The sequence below is a fragment of the Ciona intestinalis genome, unplaced genomic scaffold, assembly GCF_000224145.3.
Source record: "Ciona intestinalis unplaced genomic scaffold, KH HT000312.1, whole genome shotgun sequence".
Taxonomy (NCBI): Eukaryota; Metazoa; Chordata; class Ascidiacea; order Phlebobranchia; family Cionidae; genus Ciona; species Ciona intestinalis.
In genome coordinates this window covers 1,209-12,462 of record NW_004190633.1, presented here as the reverse complement: position 1 = coordinate 12,462, position 11,254 = coordinate 1,209, and the positions used below count along the sequence as shown (strand labels likewise).

Sequence of the window (11,254 nt, the reverse complement as noted above, 5' to 3'; positions counted from 1 at the left end):
TAAACAACCATGAACTGTACATTTTGAGATTTAATCATGTATTCTGTTTTTTTTTAATATTTATTTACCAAGACAAAGCAAATACAGACTTACTCTAAATTAAGCAAATCCAAAGCTCCTTTCTCAGCCGAGTCTAGTTTAATTGGAGCTTTTGTTCCTTCACTTGAACAACCCTTTGATTCCCAGATAGTAGTAAGGCATTCCACACTATGTGGTCCGTCATGCGAGGCACAATTATTGGGAAACACTACATTGTAATAAAGATATGTAAATTAGAAATTAATAAAACAAAACTTAAACGAAGACTCTGTTTCATACTTTATAAACGAAATAAGTAAAAATACCGTATGCTTAATAAAAATGTAAGCATTTTCTACCAGGCTTGCAAGTTAATTTTTTATTAAACAATTCTAAGCCAAAGTTTTATTAAAAAATTCTAATAAAACAAGTGTTTTAAAAAGCCTGACAGGGCTCGACATTAAAGCTTTTCCGCTTGTCCCGGTCAACCAAAACAGTCCATGGAAGAAGTGAATTGGGTTAGGCACTTGTCCAAACGGACAAGTAGAGAAATAATGTTTATATCGAATGTTAAATATGCGGGTGTATCGACAAATTCGTATGTTCAGGCTTCACAAACACGTTGTGTCAAGAAGTGAAGTAAATTCGAAAATCCGTTGATGCGAACACACCGGCTTGTGCATTCCTCTGCCTGAGTTTATGAGCAAGTGTGTTTGCATGCGCAAGGTAATAATGTGTGTGCGCGAGGTTACGCTCGTGCACTCGTCTGCCGAAGTATATGTGCGACAGTGCAAGTGCGTGCGCGAGGTTACGTGTGTATGGCAGAAATGAAATCGGCTGGCAAGAATTAAAATGTAGCTTGCCTTCATTTGCAAGTTTTTAAAACGACCAAGACAAAGTTAATGTCTTTATAAATAGCTATTTAAAAAGGCCATTGAAATATTCATCTGTTTTTTCGAAAACATATATATATATATTTTTACACAACACTTCATCATTTTACGTGTTAAAATGCACTGACTGTTAAACCATAGTGTTACACTCCCCCCCCTCCCCGTCTTCTTTTCTGAATTTCACGAGTTAACTTGTGTTATTTTGTAACAAAGACTTCGTTTGGCTGCCCTACTTTACAAACAGATTTGAGAAAACTAGTTTTTATTTTTAGGAGATGTATTTATTTATTATTATCCTAAGCTTTGTCAATTAAAGTGTGAAAGGGATTGTTTTAGGCGAAAGAAAGTTTTTTTTAAAAAACTCACACCCTCCGGCGCATTTGAAACCCTTATATTTTATGGCTGCATCACTGCTTTCAACTTTTGCGGGTAGTAAAATCTTTCTGATGCTAATAGGGCAAAAATATGCACTAATTACGTTTGTAGTTGCCATAGGGGTAAATAGGTTTCACTTACCAAGTAAAACCGAGTTTGCTAGCCGCTGCTTTTAAGATGTGTACAAATATATATAGCACACATTGCGGTTTGAACACAGCATTTCTAATGCGTTACAGAATGTGCCGCGTTTGAAGAAATTGTTCATTTCATTGCGACAAGTAAATATTTGCTGGGACAAGTAAACTAATGCATTAACTTGTTCTTTGGACTAGCACCTACAACAAGTTAATGTAGAGCTTTAAGCCAATAACCATATTTAATTTGTCATTCTCAAATATATTTATGTCCCAGTGTTCTTAGTGTTTTAATATTGAACATCATGGAACTAACAATGGTAACAAACAACAATAGTTATATTGCACCTTAATTAAGTTTAGAAAAAAAAACTTATGTCATCATAAAATAACAATATAATCTCCTTGAAAACAATAAAGATATTATAAAAAAACAAAAAAAGAAACGAATTAACGTCAATACAAAAAGTTATAAACATTGTGACAGCAATCATTTGGAGGTAAATTAAAACATTAATACCGCTAAACGGATTCAAATGCTTCAAAAACAAAATATTTGAAATAAAAATTTACCTGTTCCATAACAATTCAGCTGATGATTATCATTTCCATTATCAGCTGCTGATTTCACACCTTCCATGTTTGCTCTTACATCTCTGCATTTGAAAAGCAAAATGTATATAATGATGATAGTAAGGTCATTAAAAATACCTTAAACTAAGGATTTTTAAAGCATCGACATCTGCACTTGTTAGAACGCCGGGATATCTAAGACCTTCGACTTTGCAACCAACCTCATTCCAGATTGTAGTAAGACAACCAACAGTGTGGGGTCCGTTATATGAATTACAATTGTCAGGATAAACTGAAATGAGAAAAAAATGAATTACAGCGTGAGTAAAACTGACCAACAAAAACATAAAACAGAATTCAAACCAAGTCCATAACATTCCAATCCTTTATCTTTATCACCACCATCAGCTTCAATTCGCAAAGTTTCAAAATTATGTCCAACATCACTGTACAAAATAACAAAAGAGGATTAAAATATATGCAAGGGATAAAATAAATGTACTTACTCTAAATTAAGCAAGTCCAATGCTTCTTTTTCAGCTGTGTTGAGTTTATCTGGAGCTTTTGTTCCTTCACTTAAACAACCTTTTGATTCCCAGATAGTTGTAAGACATTCCACACTGTGTGGTCCATTGTGAGAGTCACAAGTATTGGGAATTGCTACAAATTAAAAACGTAGGTATTGGGAATTGCTACAAATTAAAAAAAAATAAAAATAAAAATATTGACATTAAACAAATGAAATCTAACCAATGCCATAACAGTTTAATTGTTGATCTGCATTTCCACCATCAGCTGCCGATTTTACACCTTCCATGTTGGCTCTTACATCTCTGTGTTTGAACAAATGTAGTTATAGTTTCAAAAATATTTATCTTATAAATATCACCTTAAATTCATGTTTTTCAAAGTGTTTGCGTCTGCATTTGTTAGAACTCCAGGATATCTAAGACCCTTGAACTTGCAACCCACTTCTTCCCAGATTGTGATGAGACAATTAATGGAGTGAGGTCCGTTATATGAGTTACAATTTTCAGGAAAATCTAAAACCAATTTTATGTTGATTTGTAACACCACCAATAAATCATTGTACAAACCAATTCCATAGCATTTCAATCCTTTATCTTTATCACCACCATCTGCTCCAATTCGCAAAGTTTCAAAATCATTTCCAACATCACTGTAAAAAAGCAATAAAAAAGTTTAAATTATATACTGAAATGTAAAGCAGTAATTAGCTAAAACAAACTAATTCTAAACTATAAGCATAGAAATTACAAAGCAGAGGTGCAATAACGTTCTTTTGCACTCCAGCCTGGATTCGTGTAAACCGCTTAGTTGGAGAATATTTGCCACCAATATACATATTACAGCGTAACTATTGGTGTACCCCATTCTATAAATGTGACAAATCACATTTTTAAAATTTACAAACTGCACCGGAAGAGTTTACACAAGATACCAGCGGCGCACTCCAACTCGTTATTTAGCTAGCGAAATCTCACAAAGACGTTGCGCACCGGTTATGGATTTATAAAACTGCCAAAATAATTGAATTTGTTTTTACATGCCTGTGCGGACCCGTCCATTAATAGAACATTTCTTTGTTCTAGACGAGGTAATATATAAGAATAAACACATGCAATATTTAGAAATAAATGGAAACTATTTCATTATACAAGGCAGTGAGCAAATTCCAGCGTGATAAAGACAAAACATTAACTTAGTGGACAATTTCTACAAGAGTAATTTTTTAGGAAAGTATAACTGTAGTAGCTAGAGCATACAAAGTTTTTATTGACAGCAGAAATTTAAATTGTATTCATGCTCCTAATGTTAAAAATTGAAGGTGTGAGTTGCTATTATGATGCAAATAATTAACGTGTAAATTGCTATTATGTCCAATCAATTGCCAGGTCAACAATCGCTAAACTACTATAAAAAGTATAAATCCATAAGTAATTACTGATGTGTAAACCTTAAGTGTAAATCAATTAAAGCTTTTTTTTTAAATCTGAAGCAGTTATTACCCTTTTTGAGTATTGCAGTTTAAGAAAAAGGCGACAAAAATAAAACTATACAACAAACTTACATTAAATTTAACAAGTCTAAAGATTGTTTTTCACTTGGTGTTAGTTTAACTGGAGCTTTTGTTCCTTCACCTAAACAACCTTTTGATTCCCAGATAGTGGTAAGGCATTCCATACTGTGTGGACCATAAAACCCGTCACAATTTTCGGGAAACACTGGAAAAAGAATTGTAAACTATTCTTTTTAAACTACCCAAAAGTTATATATATATCAAAGTTAAAGTTATATAATAAATCCCAAAAGAATATTGCGCTTAATAAGATTATGTATATGTTGTTACCAATTCCATAGCAATTTAATCGCTGATCATCATTTCCATTATCAGCTGCTGACTTCACACCTTCCATATTTTCTTTTAAAGCTCTAAATTTAAGTATTTGTATTGTCTGTGATATATTTTTTCGGGGTGTTAACTCACGTTAAATCCATATTTTTCAAATTATCGGCATCTGTAATTGCAAGATTGTTTGGATATCTAAAACCATTGACATCGCAACCCGCTTCTTTCCAGATTGTTATGAGACAATCAATAGAATGAGGTCCGTTGAACGTTTCACAGTTTTCAGGGAAAACTTAAAACATGAAAGTTGTGTTTGAAAAAGTTACAACAGGAAAACGTATAATCAACTAATATGATTATAAAAATCAGGGACGCAAACATTGGGTGATCGTGTATTCTCCATTTTCAAAGAGCAAATTCACAACGAACGAAAAAGTTATCTGATACGCCCATAAATTAACAATAAACATACAATAAAAACAAGACTATTTAGTATTTACCTCCCCCATAACATTCTTCTCCCTTGATAACATTTCCTCCATCAGCTTCACTTTTTATTGTTTCTATGTGATCAACTACTTCACTGTAGCAAAGAATAATATTCATATAATTTGTTTAAAACATTAAATGGTGAACTTACTCAACATTCATTAAGTTGAATGCTTTTATGTCAGCTTTGTTTAGTTTATCTGGAGCCTTTGATCCTTCACTTAAACAACCTTTTGATTCCCAGATAGTTGTGAGACAATAAAGACTATGTGGCCCATAGTATGTTTCACAATTTTCGGGAAAAACTGATAAAAAACTTAGTTTTTATTTTTTGCATGAACCTTACAAATCATCACAAAAGTTTGCAAACAAAACTTATTTACCTAATCCATAACAGCTCATCTGATTATCATCATTTCCTCTATCAGCTGATGACTTTGTTTCTTCCATGTCTTCCCTTACAGACCTTTACACAAATGTTTTAACATTAACAAAAAGTCACACTCATTGTAAATCACAAATCTATTGTGACTCACATCACTATTTAAGAAAGATATAGAATGACGCCATTTAATATAGTATATAGCTTTACCGCAAATCTGTATTTTTCACAGCATTATAAGCTGAAGATGAAAGATCACCAGGATATCTTTGACCTTTGACTTTGCAATCCACTTCTTCCCAGATTGTTATGAGACAATCAATAGAATGAGGTCCGCGATATGAATTACAATTCTCGGGATAAACTAAAAAATACAAACATACTCTAACTTTTAAAACTAGTTTTAATTGAAAATTAGCGAGTGAAAAAAAACAAAACAAACCAATTCCATAACATTCCAATACTTTATCTGCATCGCCACCATCAGCTTCAGTTCGAACTGTTTCAAAATTAACTTCAACTGTCCTATAATTAAAATTTAAATCACAAGTCCTTGAAATGTATAAATCAATGAACGTAACTTATTTATTTTTATAATGGCTTACAATTTAGACAGCACATAAGGGAGCACTGAGTTGAAGCAATTGTTGTTAAACATATCGCCACTGTGTATATAATTGCTACATACACAGTGGATTTGTGACATTAAAAGCATATAAAGATGTAACAAATTCTAAAACAATAACAAAAATAAAATATAACTAACTTTAAATTGAGCAAATCCAATGCATTTCTTTCACTATTTCTTAGTTTAACTGGAGCTTTTGTTCCTTCACTTAAACAACCTTTCGACTCCCAGATGCCTGTGAGGCATTCCACACTGTGTGGTCCAGTAAAAGATGTACAGCTGCCGTCGAACACTGTAACAATGATACATAAAGGGTTTATAAGAAAGCAATTAAGAAGAGTAGAATTACTCCAAGTAATGTTAATTGAAATACACTCAACTCACCTACACCATAGCAATTAGTTTGCTGAGTTGCATCTCCACCATCAGCTGCTGTTTTAACAGCCTGTCGATTCTCAATCAACATCCTTGATAAATATTTGTGGTAATATTAAATGCTGGAGATTTTAGGAATGTATTGATACAAATACAAAACAAAAGAACAAACTGTGTAATATTTTCAGTAAGATCACTCTGGCTTTACCCAGACAAAGCAAAACTTTTAGCAGAGCATCTATTAGTAACTTAGTATTTGTGCTTAGTATAATAACAGCCATCATTTGACAGCTAGGTTATCCTTTTTATACCACCTATAGTCTCTTTGTTTTTTTTAGAAAAAATAGGACCCAACCTATTTTATTCAGATCGGTACTTGTTAAAACCGGTGAATTGTTTTCAATAAGGTTAAAAAAACTGCATGTTAAAGTTGAACAGTCCTTAATTATTCTGTATTTTTTTTTTTTCTAGTTATCTGTACTATTTAATGTGCCTTTAATTAAACGTCTTTTTTAAATTTACTTTGTTTACACTTTTTAGAAATTTTATTGTACTTACGGCAGGCTTAAGTATTTCAAGGTATCTGCTTCAGCTGTGGATAGTTTAGGTGGATACTCCTCACCTCGATCCTTACAATCTACATGCTTCCAAACTCCAATGAGGCATTCCATTGTGTGTGGTCCATTGTATGTTGTGCAGCCATCAGGAAATACTAACAAAAGTAAATTCAATCATTTAGATAGACCACTTGTAATAAATGGTTTTTGATTTTATCATTCTAAAATTTGAGACTTAAATTCGGTGGCATATATAGTTTGCATGTTATCATCTATACCAAAAAAATTATGGTCAAATTTAAAGCAAATTCAATTGTGAATTACCTGTCCCAAAGCACTCTAACTGCCCAACATTATCTCCAGAGTCAGCTAAGCTTTTTTTGTTGATAACATAATCAAGTAACTGGCTACATACAGGAAAGGAAAAGTATGTTACTTACTAATTGGGTAAGATTATTGGTGAATACTGATGCATACATTAAACATAACAAGTATTACTACTATTATTATGATATAACAACTGATATGCACTCATTCAAGAAGTGTGGACTCGCTCACAACAAGTTTAATTTTTCCCCTATCAAAACTTATTGGAAATGCATTTTTAGTTTTATCTATTGAAAATAAACTAGAAATGATCAGTTGCATGTACATCTAACTGAAAATACTTAATCGAAAGCAGCTTTTTATGATTTTACAATGTTTATGGAATCTTCATTTCCGGTTAACAATCGCTAAACTACTATAAAGGTCTGTCAGTGGGCAATACATTTTGTTGTTTTTTGTAGCAACTAAAAAAAACATATTGAATATTACAGTTCTTACTTGAGGTTGTATGCAACCAGTACATCTTGTTCAGAGGTTGGCAATTTAACAGGAGCATGTGTTCCGTCGTTTCTACAACCTTTTTCGTTCCAGATAGTTGTAAGACAATCCACACTGTGAGGTCCATTGTATATGGGGCAGTTTTCCGGAAATGCTAAAATATTTAGAAAAGAAAATAATATATCAGCATTTAATACAATGAATCTACATTTTGTGCTTTATTTTTCGGAGTTGCACACTTTTTAAACCTTTTAACAATGAACAAAAATAGAGTTATAGTTTTAAAAAAGCCACAAAAGACCCACCTAACCCATAGCAATTCAACTGATGCTGTTCTTCCCCTTGATCTGCCATAATTTTTGACACCTTCATTGCAGCATCCATCTCTCTGTTTTAAACAAAAATTAAGCAAACACAGATAAAGTAAAAGAAACATGATACATAGCCATCAATATATGGCTTTTTAAAAAAAAATTTAAAACTTACACCAAGGTCATGTCAACAAGTGGTTCAAGTTCAAACTCCTTAAGCTTAGGTGGATATTTCACTCCATTGACTCTGCAACCCACATTTTCCCATGTACTGATAAGGCATTCCATGGAATGTGGCCCGTAGAATGTTGCACAGTTTTCGTAGAACACTGTGGTTTAATATTGGGTTTTATCAGATGGTTATATTAAAGTAAAAAGTCAAAGGGTATAATAAATGCCCCGATTAAATCACAACTCCCTGTAAATAAATATAAATACTAAACACAGACCAATTCCAAAGCATTCCGTTTGTTTCTGACTATTCCCTGAATCTGCCTCTGTTCTGTATTCAAGCATATGCTGATCTAAAGCCCTATAAAACAAAATTTCATCTTACAACAAAATGTATTTGTAAAACAATTGTTTTACTTTATTGTGTGTTACTGAAACGGTAAACTTACTTTAAGTTTAAAGCATCTAGGGAATTTTTTTCACTTGGATTTAGTTTTGAGGGAGCCTTGGTACCTTTGTTCAAACAACCTCGGATATTCCATATTGAATTAAGACACTCAATTGAGTAAGGACCATAGAAACTTAAACAATTATCAGGAAGCCCTGTAGAAAACACATGTTACCAAAAAACATCCTTATTATAAGAAATACTTCAATTTGCCAGTTTTATGCATAGAGAAAACAAAATACGGATTTGTTTTAAATGCAAAAATTTGATAGAACTCCTAAAGAGCAATCTAATCCCCAACAATTTATTTAAGGATTAACATTCAATTTTTAAAATAAAAAGATTTTTACCAATTCCATAGCAGTTAAGTTGTTCTGGTTTTGAACCCGTATCCGCTGATGTTTTTGATGATTTCATGTCAGTTTCAAGAGATCTGCAAATTAAAAAGATCAAAAATAAACTACATGCAATAAAACATATAGTAAGAGTAACCTCAACAAAACACTTCCAATATAACATCAGTGTACAATTTTTCCGCAACCGCGGCGGTCGGCGGAAATGCGTAAGGAATGCGGAAATAGTTTACGCGAAACAAATATTTTAATTTTTTTTTTTCGTAGCCACGTTGTTCCGCGATGCAATGAAAGTTACGCGAAATTGTGGATAATAATACATATTCTGTTTTCAACGCAATAAACCACAAATACCACATGTTCCTAAATATGAAACATTGTTACGTCACAAGTAATATTGTTACGCAGATAATTCTTTTATTCCGTTTATCGGCGTATTGAATGACTGCATGTAACGTAACAAGCAGTATTGTGACACTAACCAATTACACGTGGTAATACTGTTTTTCCTAATGGTATTCACTCCTGTAAATAGAGTTACAACAACTTAAATTAATTTATAGCCTCTTAAAAAAGGTAAAGTAACAGTAAAAATTAAACGTTTTAAAGAAAATTAAGATAAGACCTCGACCATTGCAGGCATTAAAGCAGTGGTTGCTTTACGCGGGTACGAAGTATTCACAAACTATCTATACTTTAATGCTCACACGTGAAAAGGCAAATATCCAACCTGTTTTTAAGCAACTGCAGGCTAAATAATCAATGGGACAATCGCTATGATGACGCAAATAATCAACATGTGAATTGCTATTATGTCGTAATCAATTGCCAGGTAAAACAATCGCTTTTATGATGCAATAAATCCACGTGTGAATCCATACTATTTATATTAGTAAAAAATCGACGTCTATGCTCTTGTGTATATAGTTCGTTTTCCTATAACGTTTATAAAAAAACGTCTTGCGTAGAGTACAAATAGCATGATAATACTATTACAAACTATGTGTGCGGTTTAACTTTATAACTGATTAGCTGAATCACTGATTAGAGATTATGTCAGCGACCATCGTACGAATGCACACAGTATTTACGAAAGTCGTTTTTTTTCGCGGAAATACCTGACGTCATAATTTGCGGTCGGCAGAAATTGAAAAAAAATAGAACACTGTATAACATACTCATCCAGCCTCGTGGAACAGTGGTTAAAGTACCTGCATCTCAGACATTATGAGTTCAAGACACTTAACGGCAATTGGTGACCCAGTGGTCACTTTTTAGTTGAAAAAAAGATCAGTGCCCCCAAAACAAATTTACATATGTTGTAACTTGTAACGGGCACAAGATCTACAAAACAGAACATTCATGTCAGGACTTTTTTTTCTTAAAGCAAGTTACATTCATTTATTTGCCCACAGTCGTTGTCACAAGGCCTGAGGTACAGAAACAAGTTGCTATTTCTTACGTTAGAGCAGTGTTCTTCATTGTGTACAAGATTGCAGATGATTGTTTCTCAGGATATTTATCACCGACTTCAACACATCCAACCCTTTTCCACAAGTTGTTCAAGCATTCCACGGTATGTCTGCCATTTAATGTTGTGCAACCATCAGGGTAGTCTGTGAATTTGAGCAACAAGTTATGTATTAGGCAAGGAATAATTACCACAAAACCACACATGGCTTATTGGCTCTTAACTTAACTTGTTTTAAGTGCTTAAGTTAACTTGTTTTAAGTGCCCGTTCTATAGGACAAGTGAATAGATAAGTTTACTTGTCCCATTAAAACTTAAAGAGTCCGGCTCACGGTTCTCATGGTTGCGCAGTTTTTTGCATAGGAACAAAGTTTTATGTCTACTGATGCTTAATCAACAGCTAGTTTGTGAAAATTCGCTTTAATTTAAAAGTTATGAACGTTTAAAAAAATCAAATTTCAAAGTTGTAAAAAACGTCACTCGCGGGCACTGTGACGTCACAATGCAATATTTCGTTTATGGGGAAAACCCGGCCTATCAGCGATTTATCGTTTATTGGTGCAATTTTGATAGATAAGCAAATCAAAACGTTTTTTAAGTGGAGAATTAGTTTTTGTGACTTTCTAGGGTTCAGATTTTAAATTCTTTTCGTTTTTTTCCTATATGGCATAGACTATATTTAAATCTATATTTAAAGTTACCATATAGGAGTTTACCATAAGCCGAGTAATCATGCCTGATAGGTGCTGTGTTTAAAATAGCAAGACAAGAATGACTGTAAAGCGATAAGTGTATATAATATAGATATGTGTGTGTTTTCATTTTCAAAAGGAAGAGCGGGGCTTAGAAAAAAGCAAGCAACATTACATTGGTATGC

At 33.0% G+C, this 11,254-nt stretch overlaps 1 protein-coding gene across 3 annotated transcripts; it reads right to left on the bottom strand.

Moving 5' to 3' along the window:
• Positions 1–65: 65 nt before the first annotated feature.
• Positions 66–11,248, bottom strand: LOC108950586. 3 transcript variants are annotated; one of them, XM_026839486.1, is made up of 27 exons: positions 10,369–11,248; positions 8,904–8,986; positions 8,555–8,708; positions 8,384–8,466; positions 8,110–8,263; positions 7,929–8,011; positions 7,624–7,777; positions 7,123–7,205; positions 6,800–6,953; positions 6,251–6,333; positions 6,005–6,158; positions 5,681–5,763; positions 5,449–5,602; positions 5,240–5,322; positions 5,008–5,161; positions 4,868–4,950; positions 4,506–4,659; positions 4,368–4,450; positions 4,089–4,242; positions 3,094–3,176; positions 2,886–3,039; positions 2,747–2,829; positions 2,503–2,656; positions 2,360–2,442; positions 2,135–2,288; positions 1,997–2,079; positions 66–247 (listed from the first exon to the last, which is right to left on the bottom strand). In XM_026839486.1, the coding sequence occupies exons 1-27, from the start codon at positions 10,581–10,583 to the stop codon at positions 90–92; spliced, it is 3,300 nt and encodes a 1,099-aa protein (XP_026695287.1). In that variant the 5' UTR covers positions 10,584–11,248; the 3' UTR covers positions 66–89. The 3 variants fall into 3 exon arrangements, with proteins under 3 accessions (XP_026695287.1, XP_026695289.1, XP_026695288.1); XM_026839488.1 differs by lacking the exons at positions 8,384–8,466; positions 8,904–8,986; positions 10,369–11,248 and having other exon boundaries at positions 8,555–8,647; XM_026839487.1 differs by lacking the exons at positions 2,135–2,288; positions 2,360–2,442; positions 2,503–2,656; positions 2,747–2,829.
• Between the last annotated feature and the right edge of the window lie 6 nt (positions 11,249–11,254).